This window comes from Eptatretus burgeri, chromosome 16, assembly GCF_056783735.1.
Source record: "Eptatretus burgeri isolate ZD-2024b chromosome 16, Ebu_testis_v1, whole genome shotgun sequence".
Lineage (NCBI taxonomy): Eukaryota > Metazoa > Chordata > Myxini > Myxiniformes > Myxinidae > Eptatretus > Eptatretus burgeri.
This window is the reverse complement of record NC_140976.1, coordinates 6,248,868-6,273,350: the sequence shown is the minus strand read 5'-3', so window position 1 is coordinate 6,273,350 and position 24,483 is coordinate 6,248,868. Positions and strand designations below refer to the sequence as shown.

The 24,483-nt window shown below is 42.0% G+C and overlaps 1 protein-coding gene across 2 annotated transcripts in view; it reads left to right on the top strand.

The window, feature by feature from the left end:
• Positions 1-1,981: 1,981 nt before the first annotated feature.
• The window catches only part of LOC147010400 (uncharacterized), a 76,716-nt gene continuing 54,214 nt past the window's right edge, over positions 1,982-24,483 (top strand). The window contains exons 1-6 of one of the 2 annotated variants that reach the window (XM_085859124.1): positions 1,982-2,013; positions 7,962-8,057; positions 10,246-10,274; positions 14,047-17,606; positions 22,230-22,303; positions 23,107-23,201. In XM_085859124.1, coding sequence (XP_085715250.1) covers positions 7,973-8,057; positions 10,246-10,274; positions 14,047-17,606; positions 22,230-22,303; positions 23,107-23,201 — 3,843 coding nt within the window. In that variant the 5' untranslated portion in view covers positions 1,982-2,013; positions 7,962-7,972. Of the gene's footprint in view, positions 2,014-7,961; positions 8,058-10,245; positions 10,275-14,046; positions 17,607-22,229; positions 22,304-23,106; positions 23,202-24,483 lie in introns of those variants that run through there. The other variant, XM_085859123.1, reaches the window with a different exon arrangement.

Genomic DNA, 24,483 nt, shown 5'->3' with positions numbered 1-24,483 from the left:
AATATCTGTACCACAGCTTGCCAAATACGTGGCAGGGTCAGATGCTGCTCCCCAGACTTTTCCAAGAGTAAGGTCTAATCGTCTTCTGGTTTCCATCAATGATCTCTCCGACTCTGGAAAATCCTCTATATCTCTTTGCTGATGACTGCACCCTCTCCCGTACCATCGGTCATCCCTCAGACCGGCAAGCAGCAGCTTCTTCGCTCTCTGCAGATCTGGGTAAAATCACAAACTGGTCCAACACGTGGAACATGTCTTTCAATCTGGACAAATCTCACACTCTCACGATGTCTCTCCGAAAGGACCGTTTAGAACCCCCACCCCCCCATCCACTTTCTCAACAATCCTCTGGAAGAAGTCTTTTCTTTCAAGCTTCTGGGTCTCAATATCTGCCATGACCTTTCCTGGGAAAGCCACATTTCAAACCTTGCCTCCAAAGCCAGTCGCAGACTGGGCATCCTCCGTCGTGAAAAGTCCTTCCGCGGCCCACCTTAGCTCCTGACCACTTACAAAGCTTTTGTCTGCAGCCTGATAGAGTACTACTCTCCCCTCTGGGCTGGTGCTCCTGCCTCCCACCTTTCTTGGCTTAATGCTGTGGAAACCAAGGCATTTTGGATCATTGGCATCTCCCTCAATGAGGCTGAGTCTTTGGGCCTCTCACTCTCTCACCGCAGGCTGGTCGGTGATCTTTCTGTTTTCTACCATCTCCTCTCCAGCCTCACCCCCCCCCCCCAATCCCTGCTCTCTCTGAGATTTGTCCCCAACACATTTCCACAGGGCGCTCAAGGTCCACCAACAACCCCCTTCTGTTAAAACTACCAAAATCACAAATCACTGCTCACCTTCACTCTTTCATTCCTCTTTTTCCCGCCTTTGGAATAAACTCCCTCACTCTATTCAATCCCATTTTTCCCTCCAGGCTTTCAAAACAGCTGTTCACCACCACCTCTTATCATCCCCTATCCAAATCCTCGATCTTTTCTACCCCCGATAATCCACCCAAGCCCACCTCCTTCAAATTCCCTGCTTTCCTTCCTGAAAGTCCCTGTAATGTCCATCTTGTATTCCCCATGTTCCCCGCCTCATCCCTCTCCCTTCCACAGATCTCCTAATGTCTCTGTTCCACACTGTTTTGTCCTTCCCACTCCCACCCCTCTTGTCTCATGCCCCCCCCTTTGCTGTGCATTGTGTGTTAGCTTTCACACGAGCCTCGACAAGGTATACAAAAAAAAAGTCTATCCAGATGATGTTCATGGATTAACCTCACAATGTGTTCCAAATACCCAGGATGAGACCTCAAAACACCGCCAAGTACATTTTCGTATGGTCCACTTCAAGTCTACATGGACACTCTGTGGAACCCTGGAAAAAGTGGTCTAATAAAACTTCTCCCCACAATATGTCGTTTGCCAATCGAGTAATCGACAACTTTACTAATTCCACAATGATTCCTTCCTTCTCTTTAATATCTATACTTTCCTTTTTGTAGCCTCCACCTTTAAGTGTTCTTTGGCTTTGTGGTGGGCGAAATTCCATTCAAAAGGGAATTTAACAAAAGCATTCGAGAGAATCCTAAAACCCATGCCTAAGAACGAATGGGATCAACCACCAAGTCAAGTTAAAGTTTTTTGGGGATTTTTTATTGTACACTGTTGAATCATTGTGGAATGAATCTGGTCGTGGATGACCTCTTAAGCCAAGTGCTACAAGCATTCAATGGAAATAAAACCCATGGATGATTGTTTCGTTTGTTTTGAAATGTTCACCTGTGGAGTCCAAACAAGACGTTCTATGTTTGTTCAAGGTCGGTCATTGGCTCTGAAGCAGATTCAAACATTGTTTTCATCTTGTCGCTTTGCCAAGCCTTCCCCTGGTAACCTCTCCTTTGATTGGATAAACAAGATGCAAACCCGTCTGACCAGTCGGTTAATAATCCAGGGCCACACCTAAATAAAGATCAAGGTGTTCCGTATCACTCGCAGCGATCCAGTTCACAAGGTGTGTCCTCCACAGGTACGTCCAGTCTCTGTGTATGCATGAGACTTTCGCTCGGTGCATTCTCCTGATGGTAATATCGTTCGTTGTTTAATACCCTTAAATTTCATTATGCTTCTTGACCGTGCTCTGATGGTGTTTACTTGTTTGTGTCTGAAATTACAGCCCGCTCCTTGTTGGATGAGACTATATATGCATAATTTATTTTCTTTAATTATTATCGCTCTACTGTCTCGATCTGAAACCCCTTGTTTGTAACTTTGTTTTTTTCTGATTTGATTGCATCTATTTTCTTACATAGCGCTTTCAATTTTAAATGAAATCACTTATTTTTGTGGAAGGGTATTTGACCCAATGTCCAGTCATTGCCCACAAGGACTATGCCATTTGACACCACCTTTACTAAATGTACACCTTGACAAACAGCAGTGCGACAATGGACTGCTGCAGGTGTTTGCATCATTCCTCGAAAATACCGGTTGATCAGCACGGATGGGATGGGATCGGCCGGATTAGTGTAGATCATCGCAGATTAGTAGAGAAACTACAGATAATCTCAGATTAGTATAGATAAATCACAGGTTAGTATAGATAATCACAGATTAGTACAGATTATCACAGATTAGTATAATCATACATTAGTATAGATAATCACAGATTAATATAGATAATCACATATTAGTACAGATAATCATAGGTTAGTAGAGTTAATCACAGATGAGTATAGAAACTATATGTAATCACAGATTAATATAGATAATCACAGATTCATACAGAAAATCACAGATTAGTATAGATAATCACAGATTAGTATGGAAACTATAGATAATTGCATGTAAGTATTGAAAATGTAGATTATCGCAGATTAGTTTAGAAACTATAGATAATCACAGATTAATATAGATAATCACAGATTAGCATGGAAACTATAGATAATAACAGACAGAATGATGCACAAGTAGCGTTAATGTGAAATTCAACATTAAAAAGACGAAGGAAAACAGCGAGTGCTGGAGCGACTGAAGTTGGGTGTTGCCAGAAACGACGATTTATCTATATTTTTCTGAAATTGAAATGAAAGTAATTGAGAAGGCACTTTCTTCCAGAATAAGTATACTTGTGTCATTATATGTATAGTTTGTACATTTTCTGTCAATGTAAGTCTGATTTTGAATAAAAAAATGCGAATTAAAAAAACAAAAATTTTGATTTTTTTTTTCCTTAAAATTGAGATAGCATAAAAACTTGACCTGATTGAGCGAAATTAGATACATTTCTGAATTTAGCATGCAAAAAACATAAGATCCGTTGAGAAAACCTAGACCTCTGAAAAAATATTTCAAATGCAGCCCAGTGGAATCACAGATAAATATTGAAACTATAGATAATCGCAGATTAGTAGGGAAACTATAGATAATCACAGATTAATATTGAAACTGTAGGTAATCGCAGATAAATATTGAAACTGTCGGTAATCGCAGATTAGTAGGGAAACTATAGATAATCACAGATTAATATTGAAACTGTAGGTAATCACAGATTAGTAGGGAAACTATAGATAATCACAGATTAATATTGAAACTGCAGGTAATCACAGATTAGTAGGGAAACGATAGATAATCACAGATTAATATTGAAACTGTAGGTAATCACAGATTAGTGGGGAAACTATAGATAATCACAGATTAATATTGAAACTATAGATAATCACAGATAAATATTGAAACTGTAGGTTATCACAGATTAGTAGGGAAACTATAGATAATCACAGATAAATATTGAAACTATAAGTAATCACAGATAAATATTGAAACTGTAGGTAATCACAGATTAGTAGGGAAACTATAGATCATCACAGATAAATATTGAAACTATAGGTAATCACAGATAAATATTGAAATGGTAGGTAATCACAGATTAGTAGGGAAACTATAGATCATCACAGATAAATATTGAAACTATAGGTAATCACAGATAAATATTGAAACAGTAGGTAATCACAGATTAGTAGGGAAACTATAGATCATCACAGATAAATATTGAAACTGTAGGTAATCACAGATTAGTAAGGAAACTATAGATCATCACAGATAAATATTGAAACTGTAGGTAATCACAGATTAGTAGGGAAACTATAGATTATCACAGATAAATATTGAAACTGTCGGTAATCACAGATTAGTAGGGAAATTATAGATCATCACAGATAAATATTGAAACTGTCGGTAATCACAGATTCGTCGGGAAATTATAGATCATCACAGATAAATATTGAAACTGTAGATAATCGCAGATTAGCATAGAAACTACTGTATAGATAATCGCAGATTAATATTGAAACTGTAGATAATCACAGATTAGTAGGGAAACTATAGATCATCACAGATCGATATTGAAACTATAGGTAATCATGGATAAATATTGAAACGGTAGGTAATCACAGATTAGTAGGGAAACTATAGATCATCACAGATAAATATTGAAACTGTAGATAATCACAGGTTAATAGTGAAAGTGTAGATAATCACAGATGAATATAGCTAATCACAGATTTTTGCTGAGAATCGTAGATTAGTGTAGATGCTACACTGTATAATTCTACATTATACACTGTAGAAACTACAGAAAATCACAGATTGGTATTAGAGTAGGAGATTGGGACCATACTCTGTACGGAGCATTGGTGCTGCTTAAGCAGTCTCCTTGGCTATTGGGCACAATCCTGAATGGGTCGCCACTCCGACACAGGATACCAGCATGCTGGTACTCATTTTGCCAACCTCAGAAGGATGACAGGCTGAGTTAACCCCCCTGGTATTAATTCAACAGCTGAGCGGGATTTGAACTCAGGACCCTCGGATCCAAAGCCCGCCACCCTAACCATTAAGCCAACACCAGGCTCCAGGCCAAAGAAAGGCATTCTGTATTAATCCATAGATCCATTGTGTATTCATCCATGTTGCTTGCTTAATTATTTCGCAATCATGCTGACTGGCATATGGAACTTCTTTGGAACCTCTGCCAGTTTCGTCGGTCTTGCATCGATGTTCCGCTTTTTTTCCAGGTGGTCTTCAGTATATCTTAATCTTCGATGCGTAACACATGACCAATCCATCTGTACCTCCGAATTTTGACATATTCTCTGATGTTTTTTTTGATATACAGAGTCAAGGCTTATGCAAGAGCTAAATTACAGAATGTAACAGCAGAAAGAGAAGGGGGAAATGCTAACATGGTGTGAGGCAGAGGCACCTGCCAAGAGGGGAGAGCAGTACTCCATCAAGCTGTGGATGATGGCCTTGTATATGGATAGGAGATCAGGTGTGTCAAGTCGGACTTTGCATGATGGATGATGCCCACTCAGCATCTGGCTTTTGAGGCCAACTTTCATGGCTGATAGTGAGACCCAGTAGTTTGAGTGACTGAACCTCTTCGAGAGGGTTGTTGAGAAAGTAGATGGGAGGACTTGTGGGACGGTCCTTTCGTAAAGAGTGAGTGAGTGTGTGGGATTTCTCAAGATTGAAGGCATGTTCCAAGTGTTTGATCAGCTTGTGATTTTGTCAAGGTCTGAGGAGAGGCAGGCTGCAGCCTGCCTGTCATGAGAATGATGGATGTCACAGCAAAGGTTGGAGTAATCAGCAAAGAGATAAAGGTTAACCATGCAACCACTTTCTTTCGAGCCATGTCCATCCAGAATATTCTCGAGATATTGTTACGGCTGCTGTTAATGAAAGTCTCCAGTTTCCTATTTCCTTGGCGATTTTTCCAAGATTCACTTCCAAATAGGAGGTCTGACTTCATGTTTTGGTGTTATACTTCTTTGACTTCCAAATTTCCTTGAATCCTTACCTTTCATATCTGGTTAGTACATCTACCCCTATTTTCCAGTGTAGCATCTACTCCCCCTCACCACACCCCCTATTATGGTAACCATGGACCCCAGATATGTAACCTCGTGAACTTCTCCGATTGTGAATTGTTTCACGTGATGTTGTTGTTGATGTGTGTGGAATGTCTTTTCACATTTTCTGGTTGCCCTTATTTTCAGCCCCACTTGCACCACATACACCTGTAGCCATTTAGTTTCTCCTGCACGCCATGTAAGGACTGTGACATCAGGCTGATATAATCTCTCCAGCTGTTGGAATTGGTTACTCCAAGGTATATCGCCTTCCTTCTGCTCAGTTGTTTTCCACAACACCCAGCCCGACACCACTAAAAACAGTAATGGAGACAACATGCAACCTTGTCTGACCCTTGAGGCAACTTCAAATTCAGATGACAACTTATGGTTGACCATTACACTGCATTCGTGTCCATTGCAGGTGTCTTTATCATCCGTACAAATATATCTGTTGTCTTCCACATTGCCTCTATTCACACTGCCGAACACCTTTTGATCGGTATGATCATGCATTCCATTCATTGTATTCTATTATTGTCCTTCGTGTGAAGATCTGATCTCTGCATCTCATGTTTCTCATGAACCCAGCTTGTTCATTTCTTCTGGTGCTTTCACTGTCAACAACCTTTTTGCACCCTGTTCCACATATTATTAGATGACATTTTCATCCATCAGCATTTTTTCTTGTTTCCATATCTCATTTCGCTATGTCGGGTACACGATGATACTTCGATACTGCGTTTGTAAAGCTTTACATTTATGTTATCCACCGAGCTGTTAGTACCTTCATGTTCTTCAGATTTTTGATCGAATCTCATGCTTCAAACTGCTTGATTGGTCCCATATCAATTGGTAGATCACTTCCTGTCCATTATTGTGTCTCGTCTTGTGTGTCATTGTTCACTCCATTGAAAACTTCCTTTTCGTGGATCAGGCATTACGTGGTGGAGGTATGTGCTCTACCGAGTACCCTTCTAGTTTTAAAATTGTTTTGTTTTTAGAAAATAGAAAGACTCCATTAGTTTTTGCACATCGACGTCATGAATCGTGATGGCAAGTTTCAAAGCGATCTGTTGAGCCGCCTCGAGGAGTCGTGAAAAAATATGACTACACGTCCTGAAGCTCACCCGGATCAGGAAGACGAGTCATTCAAACCCCCCGCATACCCTTTTCGACCCTGTGGACCCTGATTTGTTTTTATGCCATTAACAAACTTCGGTACATCACGGATGATGAAGGTTGTGGTCAAGTTTCTATCAAAATCGTGTGTGTCGTTTCGGAGAAGGGAGCAAATACCTATTTTGGGGGGGGCAGACTCTCCCTCCCCCGTAAACCCCCTTAATAAGCACAGATTTTGATGCAGCCAATAAGCCTTCGTTAGGAATCAGATATGAAGCTTGTGACCAAGTTTCATCAAAATCGTGTGTTTGGTTCAAGCGAACATGATTGAAGTGTTTACGGACAGACTTGACTGACTGACTCATTCACTTACCTACGGATTCTGCCCGATCGCAAAAGCTCACCTGACTAAAGTCCAGGTGAGCTAAAAACGAGATGTTAATGGACCCACGGACTGAGGGAAGGAATGACTGACTGATCGACTGAAGGACATCGTTATGGCTTCAACATCTCTTCTCGACTTCGCCGTAGATTGGCAAAAAAAAAAAAACTCAACCAGGGAAGCTACAATGATATCCATTGACTTCCAAATAAAAGGGCTTTTGGTTCCATTGACAAATCTAAAATCTATCAAGCCCTGAGAGCATGAGTCTTAAATGACACCTAAGTGAGGCTAATCCACTACAATACTCCCAATCAAAGGAAGAGTGACATCATTTGACAATGATCTAACAGTGGATTGAGTCATTCGGTGCTGACAACTGTGGGTGAGGTTGTGTGGGTTTGTAAACCTTCTGGATACCGGTTGCATCATTGTCCAGGGGTATTGCTGATGACCAATATGACAACCATGATATGAACGTGTTTGAATGAGCCATTCAAAAAGATAAGGCTTAAAAACGCTTGGTTGATGTTCTGCTGATGATGTCCCTTGTTCCTGCAGCTTGCGATATCATGTGGTTCTCGGAGCATCGCATGATGGCGCGATCTTCTTTCTACTTTCTCCTTCTGCTGATGCTGCTGCCAGCTCTGAATTCAAGTAATAAAACCCATTCCTCTATCTATACTAATATATGTCGGTGTGTGTCTGTCCGTCCATCAGTCAGTCCATCCCTCCGTTGTCTCGACTCCAAAACTCCCCAAAAACATGAAACCAAGAAGCCCCAAACTTTGCGTGCATACAAAGGGACCTCCAAGGAAATGGATGATTGAAATGTGGGTGGAGAATATAAATACTCCTTTTGAAGATAATTAACGGCCTTATTTAATTATCCTTTATCAAGACTGATGCTTGGTCACCTCGCTGGGGTCTTAATTCGCCATTTTTTGGAGGGGTGTGTTCAACGATGCCTTGACTTGGAACAAGCCACAATGATTTCTTAACGATAAAGTTTATGTTTTTCACTTTCCTTACTCATCTTATCGAATGCCTGATCATCATACTCCACGAATCGCCGGGGACATTGCAATGCGTATAAACACCTGGAGACACCAGCATTCATGTGTGTGTCTGTGTCTGTGTCTGTGCGTGCGTGTATGTATCCTTCTCTGCGTTTGCTTATTTGTGTTCTCAGGTTTCTGTGGGCACTGAAACCATGAACCGGCCACCCTAAGTCCATGACTTCTTGCACAGTCAAGGAACTTAGTGCTATTCTGGTTCATAGTTCCTGACCCATGGGGACCAACACACACCTCATAACCATCCCTATCAGTTCCAGTCGATGCAATGAAATCCCCCAAGACTAGAAGTGTATCTCGTCTGGGGCACTGATTAACCACAGACTCGAGCGTGGCGTAGAATGCATCATTCACGGTGAGATCACTCACCTCAATCGGAGCATAAACAGAGACCAGGGAAATGACACCCAAGGAGTGACGAATCCTTAGTCTCATAATACGCTCGTTGACCGGTGTTACCTCAATTATCATTGGGGTCAGCTTATTGGACGCAGCTACAGCAACTCCTTGGGTATGGTAACCATCAGAGCGACCAGACCATTTGCGGAATGAAATGTTTTACGGTTGCCGGAGTGCAAATCCTGCCACCACCTCTTAGAAAGGGGTAACCCAACTGCAGGAGGACGTCCGCAGACAGTTTGGCACCAGACATGGATGCCCGTTGGCTCACAAGGAGCTCCTCCGCCCTTTGACAGGTTTTTGTTTTTAATACTGCTGGGTGTCCATATCATACACCATCCTCACCTGGTGAAACCTGGTTGGGGGAGACGGTTTCGTCGCCAACAATCCGAGCATGAAGCAGGTTAGTCCAGATTTACTTTATACCTGTAGGCAGTCACAGATCTGATCTGGCTTGTCCTCACAATAACAGATAAGCAGCGGAAATTTGAACCAAACCTATTTGTTGCCCTTCATACGTGTTGCTCTCCACCACCTCCTTGTCTCTCCCATTTCTTACACCTGTGAGCTTTACTCACCCGCTGAGTCTCTGCTCCCCCTTTTACCTGCACCTCCTGTCCTCATGCTGTGGTTCACCTGTGCATTTTTTGCCTCCTGTTTCCTCTCCATACCACTTTCTGTCTGTTGATGCTTTGACGCCAGTTATTGGGCTCTTTCATCAGTTCCGACCCAGTGTATGAAAGGCTGTCTTATGATTTAACTTTTGACTTCCATAGATGCAAATCTTGTATTTTGCTAATTAATTTTTTACTTCTCTCGCCATCGGGCTGGCTCTATATGTAGCTTGGAGGTGGTGCAATGACTTTAGAGATGATTCCTAATGGGGGGGGGGGGGGACTAAAGCAGAGGGCCTGTCTGGCAGCATTTGTTTTAGTGGACGTTAAAGACCCCACAATATCTTTCACAAAAGCGGGCGCATCATCACCGGTACCCTGAACAACTTCCAAATTACTCGCACAACTATTGCTGAGAAGCTGATAGCAAAACACCCTCACCATGAGATTGCTTCGGCAGCACGGAACTCGTGTTCAGACATGCCACCGGATAGAGAGGACTGATGTGCGTAAAGACCTTGCGTCAGCCTGTACTTGCATGCACCGTGTTCGCCACAACCTCATCCCCATGACGAGTCAATGATCTTGTTTTTACTTTGACACCAAATGGTCATCATTTCCTTAACCCTTCCCCCTATTTGTCATTGTTTTGTGGCATCGTGATCCCCTTTTGATTTGTTTAAATCTGTGTCATTATTTTGATGTATGGAACCGATCGTTGTGTCTGACTAATGTCGATTCATTCTACATCCACAGAACCAGCAACCAAGATCATCGACCCCATGGTAAGTAAGCTTTTATTCGCACACGCGAAGAGAAAAGCGGGGTTAAGCAATCGGTTCATGTCTGTCCGTCCATCCGCCTTATCAGTTTAAGATCGAGGAACAACTTATTTAAATTGAACGTTAGATTTTGAACACGAATTTGAACATGAATAGTAAGATAAGCTTGTCCGCAAACCCCGCAATTTTTAATGACGTCATAAAGGACACAAACAATCGGCACGAATAACTGATGTAATGTGTTTCATCAGGTGATGTAATCGACACTGCAGAAAACCTGAAATTAATTGATTTATATGATTTCTACAAACTTTATTTTAGTTCATTTGAATTATGTGCAGCAAGTCCTCGGTTAACATCATCCTGGTTAACATTGTTTCATTATCAAGTCGCTGATCTATTAGGGAACGTGCACTATTCAACAACGTAACTACAACGTTAAGCGAGGACTGACTGTACTTGAACACTACAACACAAATTGCCTTCTTAATACTTCCAAGAACCTCCAGTTTCACAGTACTTGGACACATTCTAGAGGGTGGTGTATAAGGGTGGTGTACGGCACTGCGTCAGTCGCGCTAAATTTCCGTATTTTTTTTCAAACGGTCTTTGAAGTCATCATCACGGGAGACGCGATGCATCCCTCCCTTTATGGTGAATGGCTTCTCCGTACGCAACTTTAACGCAGGGACTGAAAATTCGTTTCTCGGCTTCTACTCGACCAAATTGTCTGCCAATTTCAGAAGTAAATCCTTTGTTCGTCGAGGTAATATGTTCCAAATTTCAACGACGTGCATTGTGGCATTCTTGAGTTTTTAATGAAAACCCTTGAAATTCATGTTGGAGTCTGTCTGTCTGTCTGTCTGTCTGTCCATCCATCCATCCATCCGCCCGAAATGTATTAGCGCTCATATCTCAAACACTATACAGTGAAACGAGCTGAAACTTGGAATATACATCAGACAATACGTCAAATTAATGGCTTTTGAAACAAATTCCACCTTAGTTTCATAGTTTTTACTTTTTTGCTAGTTTTTGCTCATTAGCTATTAGCTTGAGTTCTGTTCTTGTGTGGTCAGGAGCACAACGGTGGTGTTGTTAGAAGCAGAGGCTCCTGCAGCACTCGAGGGAAGCGCGAAAAATAAAGGTGTGCGTTCGAAGAAGGTGTTGCATGCTCGGAAGCAGATCGCCCGCAGGGCGGGTACGATGCTCGTCTTTAATATTCCACCTGACGAGCAGGCAGCACCTGTTGTTTATCTCGCACAATGACGATCCTATCATAGGACCAATGATCGGGTTTGATTGGTGAGTTTTGGAGGAAATAATTTAAGAAACGAAAGAAATTTATTTGATTCCACAATGACTCGCACACGCTGAGGGATCCATTGTATATTGCATATATATATATATATATATATATATATATATATATATATATATATATATATATATATATATATAATAGGGTAGCTACTATTAGTGACGTGGGTGTGGGGGTGGTGGATGGTGTGTGTGTGTGTGGGGGGGGGGGGGTGGTGGATGTTGCGTGGGTGTCTGGCATGTTCCACAAGCCATGGAATGTCCCTTTTTCTCTTGTTTGCCACGTGACACATGTCCCATATGAAGGGGCATTTTCCTGAATAATTTTATTAAAATTGAAGTCTACCTGAGCACTGTATGGGGTAACGTGTTCTTTGAACTCTCTATGTCATTGTGGCATTGATGTAATCCATTAGTAATTGGTCTCAGCTGTGTTCACATCAGTGACCAGGATATTAACCTCATTTCATCATCGACATTGGCATTCATCGAGGAGACATCTTGCAATCAGCGTATGTGGTGTCTCCTTGTTATTTCTCTTTTACAGATCCCAGGCTTTATTTATAAATGATGTCACAATGCAAACCTGATACCGTACTGAGATCATCCAATGGGATAGGCCTTTGCCTGCACTACCTTTGCATCCTTTGAAGAAAGTTTCTTTGCACACAAGCACATCTTGAGAAAATTCAAAGTACAAGTTCGGTAATTTGGTCCCGCTCAATATTGAGTTATGGAGCATATATCTGCTCTCAAAATGGAAAGTTGATGGAGTTCAGTGTGAGCATCGGTTTGAGGCAGGGAAGCTCTCTTGGCCCATTCATGTTTATCATGGTGATGGGGCTGGTAAGCAGGAGGATAAAAATGAAAGGTATTCTGGGGAGGATGTTGCATGCGGACAATCTGGCTGTTGTGGCGGAGAGTATGCAGGAGATGCAGGAAGTACTGGAGGAGTGAAGGAGGCATTTGAGAAACATGGAATGAGGATGACTATGGAGAAGACTGGGGTGTTGTGGGTCAGGCAGCAGAGAAAATAAGTATCATGTTAGAAGAGAAGGAGATCAGACAGGGAAATAGGTTTGAGTGTCTGGAGGGACAGGTGGGGGAGGGGAGGGGTCAGTGACAGTGACTGGGGATGGTAGGTCAGAGGTAGAGGTGCAGAGGAGGATTCATGTGGGTGAAAACACTTGGATGAAGGTGGAGGGATGGATGGTCGAAAGAAAGATATCATGGAAATTGAAAGGAAAGGTTCTGGTGTCTTGTGTAATTCCGGCCTACCCTTACGGTTTGGAGACGGTGGCAAGTCTGCGAGACCAACTGGGTCAGGAGGATTTTGGGAGTGAAGAGGATAGATAGAAGAAGGATGGATGAACTAAGGAAGGAGATGGATGAACTAAGGAACTAAAAAAAAAACGAAGCTGGCTGAATTGGGCTGGACATTTAATCCTGATGGGGGGGGGGGGGAAGAGAAAATGTCAAAGAGAGCGAATAGGTTGCGGCAGCAATGTAAGATGAAAAGAGGTGGACCACGGTTGAAATTGTAACATTGTGTGTGTGTGTGTGTGTGTGTGTGTGTGTGTGTGTGTGTGTGTGTGTGTGTGTGTGTGTGTGTGTGTGTGTGTGTGTGTGTGTGTGTGAGCAGAGACATCAATTAGGTGGGGGTGTTTGGAGAGGAGAGAGTTGGCTGGGCACAGAGGGCAATGTAGGAGTATCGTAATCAGGACACTACAGGAGATTGGTACCATTGGACCTCACCCCTTATAAAGGGAAGCAGCAATGAAATTCGAAGAGAGACCAAACAGCCTCCCATATCTGGCATCATCTTGAAACGTTTACTTGGTCTTTTCGGTCATCTTGCTCAATGCAATCATCATGGAGAAGTGAAGGAAATCCTGAAAGGCAGAGTCCCATGGAAACAGAAACGTTCTTGAGGCCGATGACGACTCGGTTGGATCATTCCATCTCTGACATGATTAGTATTCAAAAGTTTTCGTTCTATGAGAAAGCAGCCAAATGGATTACCTGTAGGTCACTGCTGGCAGGATGCAACACTCAAGCAGTGGGAGCATGCGTCGGAAAGTTCAGTTAATCCACTACAATACTACCAATTCGACTCACAGTGAGATTATTTGACAATGACCTAACAGTGGATTGAGTGATTTCAGTGCTGAGAACTGTGCATATTGAGGTTCTTTTGGTTTTTAGAGTTTCTGGATCCCGGTTGCAACATTGTCCAGGGGCATTGTTGTGCTGGTGAGTGAGTGCGCTGTTGTTGAATGAGAACAAGTGGAAGTTCTGATGGTCAGTGCTGCTGTTATGGGTCCGTTAATGGTTCGGTGCCATCATATAATTCGAGTTTTTCAAAAGGGATCTTTAAATATTTTGTCGTGTTACTGTGCGTTACAATGGCATGATGTTACCAAATGTAACACTCAAAAATTATCTTCTTCCACAGGAAACCACGACAACACTGGCAAACATCATGAACATCCTCCATGGAAAGGGAAACGGCAAAAGACCGTTGCAAGGTGAAGACGTAGACCTCTGCAAAACAATCGAGTCCATGAACGATGCACTGAAGTCTTGCAGCATGTATCAAACCACGATGGATGACTACAACAACGACAATTTCATCATGGATGTTTCTTACAATGCTTCTGTTTGGGATCATGTTATTAAGTTCATGCAAGCTCTATCAATGAACATGACCAAAGGGTCAGAGAATGGATCCTCAATACCAAGTGATTTCCTTTATTCCATGATATCATCTTCACTTGAATCTCTAAAAGCAGTCGTGACAAATCTGAAATTTGCCTCAGATTGGTCCAACTTTAACGGAACCACCAACCAACTCATCACCAGCATGAGCAGTGGAGCAAACAATGAAACCTTTAAACAAATGACCAAGTTGTTATCCATGATGAAAATGTTACAACGTGATCTCATGGATGCCGTGCAGAATGGGTCCAGCATGGTGGATGCTTGGAACATCATGAAAACTTTTCAAACGTTCCTGAGCTTAATGGGCATTAGAGATGACAATGAGATGTTGAAAGAAATACCTTATTGGTTGTCCATGATGGATGTGCCATCATGTGATGTGCTGAACGTCTCAAACATGCACATTGTCTGGAATTGCATCATTGATACTTCCATCAACTTTCTCTGGTCCATGGGTACTGGAGCTGACAATGAGACTTTAAAAGAAATTCCTCGGTGGTGGTCCATGATGAATGTGTCACCAGGTGATACGAATGCTGTGCAGAATGGGTCTGCCATCATGAATGACTGGAACAATGTCTTCATGACATTCATCCACTTGCTGAGTTCCATGGAGACTGAAGCTGACAATGAGACTTTAAAACAAATTGCTCAGTGGTTGTCCATGATGAATGTGTCACCAGGTGATACGAATGCTGTGCAGAATGGGTCTGCCATCGTGAATGACTGGAACAATGTCTTCATGACATTCATCCACTTGCTGAGTTCCATGGAGACTGAAGCTGACAATGAGACTTTAAAACAAATTGCTCAGTGGTTGTCCATGATGAATGTGTCACCAGGTGATACGAATGCTGTGCAGAATGGGTCTGCCATCGTGAATGACTGGAACAATGTCTTCATGACATTCATCCACTTGCTGAGTTCCATGGAGACTGAAGCTGACAATGAGACTTTAAAACAAATTGCTCAGTGGTTGTCCATGATGAATGTGTCACCAGGTGATACGAATGCTGTGCAGAATGGGTCTGCCATCGTGAATGACTGGAACAATGTCTTCATGACATTCATCCACTTGCTGAGTTCCATGGAGACTGAAGCTGACAATGAGACTTTAAAACAAATTGCTCAGTGGTTGTCCATGATGAATGTGTCACCAGGTGATACGAATGCTGTGCAGAATGGGTCTGCCATCGTGAATGACTGGAACAATGTCTTCATGACATTCATCCACTTGCTGAGTTCCATGGAGACTGAAGCTGACAATGAGACTTTAAAACAAATTGCTCAGTGGTTGTCCATGATGAATGTGTCACCAGGTGATACGAATGCTGTGCAGAATGGGTCTGCCATCGTGAATGACTGGAACAATGTCTTCATGACATTCATCCACTTGCTGAGTTCCATGGAGACTGAAGCTGACAATGAGACTTTAAAACAAATTGCTCAGTGGTTGTCCATGATGAATGTGTCACCAGGTGATACGAATGCTGTGCAGAATGGGTCTGCCATCGTGAATGACTGGAACAATGTCTTCATGACATTCATCCACTTGCTGAGTTCCATGGAGACTGAAGCTGACAATGAGACTTTAAAAGAAATTCCTTGGTGGTGGTCCATGATGAATGTGTCACCAGGTGATATGAATGCTGTGCAGAATGGGTCTGCCATCATGAATGACTGGAACAATGTCATGAAGACATTCATCCACTTGCTGTGGTCCATGGACACTGGAGCTGACAATGAGACCTTAAAACAAATTACTTGGGGGTTGTCCATGATGAAAGCTTTACCAGGTGACATCATGAAGGCCGTGCAGAATGGGGCGAGCATCGTGGATGTTTGGAATAAAGTCATGAAAACTTTTCAACCTTTTCTGAGCTTAATGGGCAATGGAGATGTCAATGAGATGTTGAAAGAAATACCTCATTGGTTGTCCATGGTGGAGGTGCTACCACGTGATGTGCTCAATGCTGTGCGCAATGGCTCAAACATGCAAATTGTCTGCAATGGCATCATTAATACTTCCATCAACTTTCTGTGGTCCATGAACACTGGAGCTGATAACGAGACCTTGAAACAAATTACTCGGGGGTTGTCCATGATGAAAGCTTTATCAGGTGACATCATGAAGGCCGTGCAGAATGGGTCGAGCATCGTGGATGTTTGGAATAAAGTCATGAAAACTTTTCAACCTTTTCTGGGCTTAATGGGCAATGGAGATGTCAATGAGATGTTGAAAGAAATACCTCATTGGTTGTCCAAGGTGGAGGTGCTACCACGTGATGTGCTCAATGCTGTGTGCAATGGCTCAAACATGCAAATTGTCTGCAATGGCATCATTAATACTTCCATCAACTTTCTGTGGTCCATGGACACTGGAGCTGATAATAAGACCTTAAAACAAATTACTCTGGGGTTGTCCATGATGAAAGTGTTACCAGGTGATATCATGAATGCCGTAGAGAATGCGTCGAGCATAGAGGATGCCTGGAACAATCTCATGAAGACATTCATCCACTTGATGTGGTCCATGGACACTGGAGCTGATAATGAGACCTTAAAACAAATTACTCGGGGGTTGTCCATGATGAAAGCTTTACCAGGTGACATCATGAAGGCCGTGCAGAATGGGGCGAGCATCGTGTATGTTTGGAATAAAGTCATGAAAACTTTTCAACCTTTTCTGAGCTTAATGGGCAATGGAGATGTCAACGAGATGTTGAAAGAAATACCTCATTGGTTGTCCATGGTGGAGGTGCTACCACGTGATGTGCTCAATGCTGTGTGCAATGGCTCAAACATGCAAATTGTCTGCAATGGCATCATTGATACTTCCATCAACTTTCTGTGGTCCATGGACACTGGAGCTGATTATGAGACCTTGAAACAAATTACCTGGTGGTTGTCCGTGATGAAAGTGTTACCAGGTGATATCATGAATGCCGTGGAGAATGCGTCGAATATAGAGGATGCGTGGAACAATCTCATGAAGACATTTACCCACTTGCTGTGGTCCATGGACACTGGAGCTGACGATGAGACCTTAAAACAAATTACCTGGTGGTTGTCCGCGATGAAAGTGTTACCAGGTGATATCATGAAGGCCGTGGAGAATGCGTCGAGTATAGAGGATGCCCGGAACAATCTCATGAAGACATTTACCCACTTGCTGTGGTCCATGGACACTGGAACTGACAATGAGACCTTAAAACAAATGAATCAGTTGTTGTCCATCATCACTGGGTCTGCATATAATGGAAGCCATATAATTGGACAGAATATACCTGCTTTGTAAGTTTTTTTTTCTTCTACTTTTTGCCTCCGTCACCAAACATGGATGAAGTTTCTGTTTTTACTTCTGTCTGCTCGTCTGTTTGTCTGTGAGCACGATATCTCAAAAAGTTATAGACGGATTTGGACGAAACTTGGTGGAGAGGTTGGGTGTAGGAAAGTGACAAATTGATTAGATTTTCATGAAAATCCGGATCCAGATACGAGAATTATTTTTTTTTTTAAGTGCTTCTTCGCCATTGAGTGATCGGGCGAAAATTGATTTATAGCATGATATTTCCAAACGTTGTGGATGGATTCAGACGAAAGTGGGTGGATGAGTTAGGTATGTGAGAAGAATTCGTTTAGGTCCAGATCCAGATCCAGCGTATCACCGGGATACCAAATGTAAACTGTTCAGCCTGGCGGAGGTATGCGCTCTACCAAGTACTGTTCTCGTTTTAACTTTTGTGTTGTATTGTTTTGGTTTTGTTTGTGCCATTTCCACTATCTCGCTCGCAGTCATTCATCTCGATCGATATTAAAATGATGCACTCATTTTCACGTAGATCCTTACTTGTCAGTTCAGAACATTGTTTACATCAAACAGAATGTTCTCAAACAGGTGAATTTGAATGAAATTTTCGAGAAAAGGTTAATGCAGTCAGGTAGCTCCAAGTTGCATTTGTGGAGTTGTTGCAAATCCCAGAATTGATCGTTCATGTCGAGCATGTTCAAACGGAAGGAGTCACGACTGAAATGAGGAAACGTTCTCCAAATGAAATTACAATGTGGCTGCAATCTGACGCCGAACAGTGAATCTCTACTTCGTGCTGCCTTTGACGGAATGATTACACTGGGCAACAACAACAACAAACAAAAACTTTTCGCCTGCTACTAAGGGAAATGCAGGTGTTTGTGGCTAAATCTGGGCCGCTCATTTCAAATCTGTAGTCAGAATTCAGCCAGCACGTCAGGTTTTCAAAATATTTATAAGTATTAATGATACCCAGCTTTGCTACATTAGATACTTTATCATTGCAGATCATCACATTGTACATCTAATATCAGTGCTTAGTAATTACTTTCATGTCATATTTAGATAATGATTGATCTCCTTGTATATTGTGTATTATACAGACCAAGAAGAAAAATAAGTTAATAAAACATTAGAACATGGTAATGTTTGGAAGCGTGTAAACTTGACAGGGTAATCTGTCCCATTGTGAGTGATTCAGAAACAACACTTCAAGTTTACACTCTTCCTTTCAATATCGACAGCTTAGGCACTGTTCAGACGTGTTCAGAAGTTTGTGAGACACTTGCTCTTGTGCTTGTGTGTGGAATTGGTCTCCCGTTGTAGGAACCAGCAGTAATCACCCATCACGTTTGGGTTGAACTGGCCTTGATACCTAGTTTCCATGACCGAAATGTCTTGGTGGAACCTTTCACCATGCTCATCGCTTACCTCACCCAGATTAGGTGGGAAGAAATCAAGATGAGAATGCAAGAAGTGCATTTTAAGAGACATCCTACAGCCCATTCGCTGATTGGCCTTTAGCATGTTGTCCACTAATTCCACATACTGTTCAACTCTATGGTTCCCAAGAAAGTTCTGCACAACCACCACAAATGCTCCCCATGCTGCAAACTCAAGTGGGTTCAGTTTGTTTTTGAACTCGGGATCACACATCAGTTCTCAGATCTGGGTTTTGTTTGTGCTTACTTTGAGTTTAGCATCAGTTTTCTCTGCGCCAAACTTCTCTCTGAGATATTGGAAGCCATTACCGTCATGATCCAATGCCTTTCCAAAGTTTTTCATAAGGGTTAGGGTTAGTTAAAAATTGTAATGCTGCGTGGAAAAATTTACTTTAAAATTGATAGCTTGGTCAGTTTTCATCCATTTTTAGATCCTCGTCGAGGATCTCTAATCTTGCTCACGTTGTTCTTCTTGTGGATTTTTTTGTTTCACAGCCTACAGTTTTCATCGAAACTTACTGAAACTTGGCGTGTATATGTAAAAATACCCTGCGCAGACAGTACCCATCTCCGATTTTGAAAATTCTTCCTAGAAAAAAAAAGTTGTGACGTCAAAATATCTCCGCTCATGGAAATCGCCTAAAAAATTATCTCCGAAACTAGGCAAGCTTTTTAAATTATGTTTGTGGGAATCGAACAGGGCATTAGCAGAGATGAATTACCGCACATATGATGCATCACTATGACGTCATATAATTTTTTTATGACGTCGTTCCTATTTTTTGACATTTTTTTGTTTCACAACCCAGAATTTTGATCGGATATTGGTGAAACTTGCCATGTATATGCAGAAAGCCCACGCGCAGGCAGTAACCATCTCCGATTTTGGAAATTCTTCCTAAAAAAAGATGACGTCATAATATCGCCGCTAATGGAAATCGCCTACACCATTATCTCAGAAACTAGGCAAACTTTGAATTTTGTTTGTGGGAATGAATCCGGGGATTAGCACAGATAATTTATCGCAAACCTGATACATCACAATGACATCATATTCGTTTTATGACTTCATCATTAAGAGGACAAGGATCTTAAGGCCCAGTCACACCTTGACGTTTTAGCCAGCTTATGCCGATTTTTGGAAAATTTGTCTAAAACGCTGGTACACGTCGAATACGTTATGGGTAAGTGTTGATAACATTGAGAGCACGCTGAAAAACTGCCATACGTCGTAGTACGCTGGGTTTAAACGTTGTACTTTTCGGTTGTCCTCAAATTTTCCATGCTTGAAATTTTAAGACTTATGCCAGCGTATGACTCACACGTTCCGCATAACGCTGGCCATAAGTTGTAGGCACGTCACACGATCGTTGACACACGTCGACACACGTTACTTGTGAGTTATTCATAAGTCGAAACACGTCGAGGTAATGTTTAGCATACCCGAAACTTATTTCTAACCTATGAGTTACGTGTTGTACTCACGTTACGCGATCGGTGACACACATCGACACACGTTACTTGTAAGGTGCTCATAAGTCGAAACACGTCAAGGTAATGGTTCGCGTCAGTGTTCCAGACTCCCTGTTTTTGTTTTTTTTTTTAGTTTTTTTTTTCTTCCTTCCTTCAATATGATGGTGATTTTGACACTTCGATTTCTAGTGCGGTTAAAATATAATGTAATTAATAGGCTTCCGCTCAACGATTTAGATCATAACCGCACTGTACACTGAACTCCGTCATACCGAAGAAAAAAAAACCCGGGAGTCAGGAAAACTGATGCTAACCATTACCTTGACGTGTTTCGACTTATGAGTAACGTACAAGTAACGTGTGTCGACGTGTGCCAACGATCGCATATCGTGCGTACAACTTATTCCCATCGCATGCGGAGCGTGTGTCATACGGCAAGTACGTCGTAAAATTTTCAACATGTTTAAAATTACAAGACGTACTCCATTTAATACGACGTATGATAGCGTACTTTAGCGTTCTATTCACGGATACCAAACTTACCCATACCGTATTCGACGTGCGCCAGCGTTTTAGACGCATTTTTCAGAGGTCGGCATACGCTGGCAAGATCGCCAAGGTGTGACTGCGATGTTGACACTTCCGTTTCTGCGGCGGTTATGATTTGAATCGTTGTGCGGCAGCCTTTTAATAGGCTACGTCACGTCATCGTCAGCGATGCGTGTAGCGTGCTATGCATAAGTTAGACTGTCGTTGGGCATAGGTTGTGAAGGCCGACAACAGGTTCAGCATTCGTTGGTATAAGTTATCTATAACACAACGAAACGTTGTGTCCGTTACTAATACGTTGTGCATAAGACCAAGTCGTTATGAATACGTCTGAATCTTTAAAAAAAACATCAAAAGTTCAACGTAAGCCAGCGTTTTACATACATTTTAATACGTTGCCATTGCTGGCTAAAACGTCAAGGTGTGATTGGGCCTTTAGCTCATTCGAGCTTGTTAATAATTTTAAGTGCGTTCTAAAGCTGGTTTTTTTTTTATGAGACATAATATTCTACAACAGTTGTATTGCTATAATTGAAACCAAAATTACAAAAAAATAATAATATATGATCACTCCAAATCACCCACCATGCCAAGCTACTGTAATAGGACCATATGTATAACTGAAAATCCTAACGTGCTGAGAACATTCTGACTGCAGATTCAGAATCAGCATACTCTGTTTAGTCGAGAACATATGTTTCCACCCCAGTAGCAAAATCATTATTGTCCAGTGTAATGTGCATGTGTGTGTGAGAAAAACTGGATCACGAAATTGTTATTTTCTTCTTGGTATCAGTAAAAAAAAAAAAAAAAAAAGCATAGAGGTCTGGGAAAAGTCAATTGGTATGGGCACATCATATGCTTGTCTTCCACCCCAAACTCTCCATCTTTATGATAATAATTTAAGCTGAGGAAGCCATTCCCTCCCACCCATCACCCTTAACCCCACAACCCCCTCAACGCACACTCCGCATCTATCGATGGATTGTTCCTCAATTCTGTGCTTCCTGTGTCCATGCATTTTCCAAGTAGTTACATAAATATCAATGTATTATGTTTATAATGTACATTCCAAGCAAATATTATGTTGTACTGTGTTGGTGTTACTTATTCTATTGTTTCTTTCTTATTCTTTACCATCAGAACTTCTTTCACCACGGCATTGTACGTGTCCTACTACAATTGGGCGGAAAGCAATCTGGAATTATCAGATAAAGGTAATTCGGGAGACGGAGACTATGTTTTTCTCTCCTGTCTGTCTGTCTGTTTGTGTGCAGGATATCTCAAAAACTTGGTGGACAGGTTTGGGTGTGTGACAAGGACGAATTGATTCGATTTGTGTGAAAATCCATATCTAGATAGGAGAATTTTAAAAAGTGATTCTTCACTATTGAGAGATAGGGCCAAAAGGATATATACGCAGCACGATATCTCAAAAAATTGTGAACGGAGTCGGATGAAACTTGGCGATGACTTGGTTAGGTGACGAGAACAAGCCAATTCGATTTTGGTTGGGATCCAAACCATAAACTGTTCAGCTTGGCGGAGGTACATGCTCTACTGGAGTGTTGGGAGTTGCATGAATCTCACTATAATTCACCAAATGTCCGTCCGTCTGTCTGTTCCCAGGTATCGCAAAAGCGGTTGAACCGATTGCAACCATTTTTTGGTTGTGTAATCCTGGGACCCCTCGGAGTAAAATAGGCATTAACAAGTGACCCCCTTGACGGCTCCAGTAGGGAGCGGGTGCTTCTCGTATTAATGAATGCATGATAAACCAGAACTGACGAGGTGGAACCGAGAGTGACGTCCGCGGGCTGTTGTGTGAGTGGAGCAGGAGACGCATTGAAAACGGTTGAGCTGAAAGACCTAAAGACCCACTGAAAGACCTATCTTTGCTACACAACATCTACCGAGCACCCTTCTAGTTCTTACTGTTAATAATGTTGTGACAAATTAGTTGTTGCTTTCATTCAGACTGATATGCATCGTGATTAAATGTTCCTCACATTCACTGCAGATATGCGATGTGTGGCTCAAGGACGAGAAGAATTGCTCAGCTTTTTCATTGGTTCAATTCCACAGTCATTCTTCGACAGTTTGAGTGACAATCAGGTAATTGTAACAAATGCGAAACGAGATGAACAGACGCAGCAGCACAATGCACATTGTGAGCACCTGTTTTGTCATCAATTACATATATAACCTCGTATGTGACGGCATTTGGCCCACTAATTGGTTTGTTGTGAAGTTTTTACAGAGTACTGTTCCAGGAAAGAGCAAACTTGAGTTGTATTCTCACTGATAACCTGGACAAACTGGTCCCAATGAATTCCCAAGGATTTTAATCCGAAACAAAGTTTTGGAGTTAACCTGGAGATATTTGACGTGGGTTCGGTGATGGGGAACAAACTTGCCGGTGTCGTGGGAAGGCATAGCAGTGGATCACGTGATTACTATTGCCATCAGGATATTCGCAGGCCTTGTCCTGGGATAGCGGGCCGTGCCCTCGGATAGCAAGTTGTGCCAGACCAAGTGCTTGTATCGTTTACATAGCCTGATGCCGTACAACTAATCTATGGTCCCAGACTGATAAAGTCCTCCAAAGAGTCATCATTCGAACTTACCTTTACAGAGACGTCAGCTCTTCGAAACTTTGGATTTACTCCAGACGAACCCTTATGCGTGAACCCACCTTTAGTCTCTGGCTTGAGACTAGGACTGGTCTTTCCTAAGAAAATAGATGGAGAGAGAGAAAAACAAGAGATATGGATAATAGAGGTAGGGAGGATGCAATGACCAGACAAGATGGAAACAGAAGCAAAGATTTTGGGGGGTTGGTGGGGGTGGTTTAACGGGTGGAGAAAAGATCATGGTTTTGGATGGGGGATGATTGAAGATGGTGATGAAAAGCTGTCTTGAAGACTTGGAGGGAGGATTGAGATTGAAGATAATGTGAAAGTTGGTTCCACAGGTGGAAAAAAAGAGGAGCAAATGCGTAGAGGTGAGTAGTGATTCTGGATTTTGGGAGTTTCACTAGAAGGGGGTTGCTGGTGGACCATGTGCGTTCTGCAAAAATCTGGGTGGGGGGGGGAGAAGCATAGAGTATGGCAATCACCAGAACAGTGCGTCACCATGTCCACTTTCCGCCGGTACTCCAGAGGCCTCTGTCTGACCGTCCCCCAGAATATTAGGATATTTGACGACCACTTTTGTGCACATTAAGGCGAAATTGCATCAATGAAGATGAATATTAAAAAATTTCAAACTATATTCCCCATGGCTGGTTGATCATATCGTAGAGAGGTGTGAAGTTTCACATCAATCTGTTGAGCGGTTGTGGAGAAGAAGTTTTTTTCTTTTTTTAACGTTTTTATTTTCAATCCAATATGGCAAC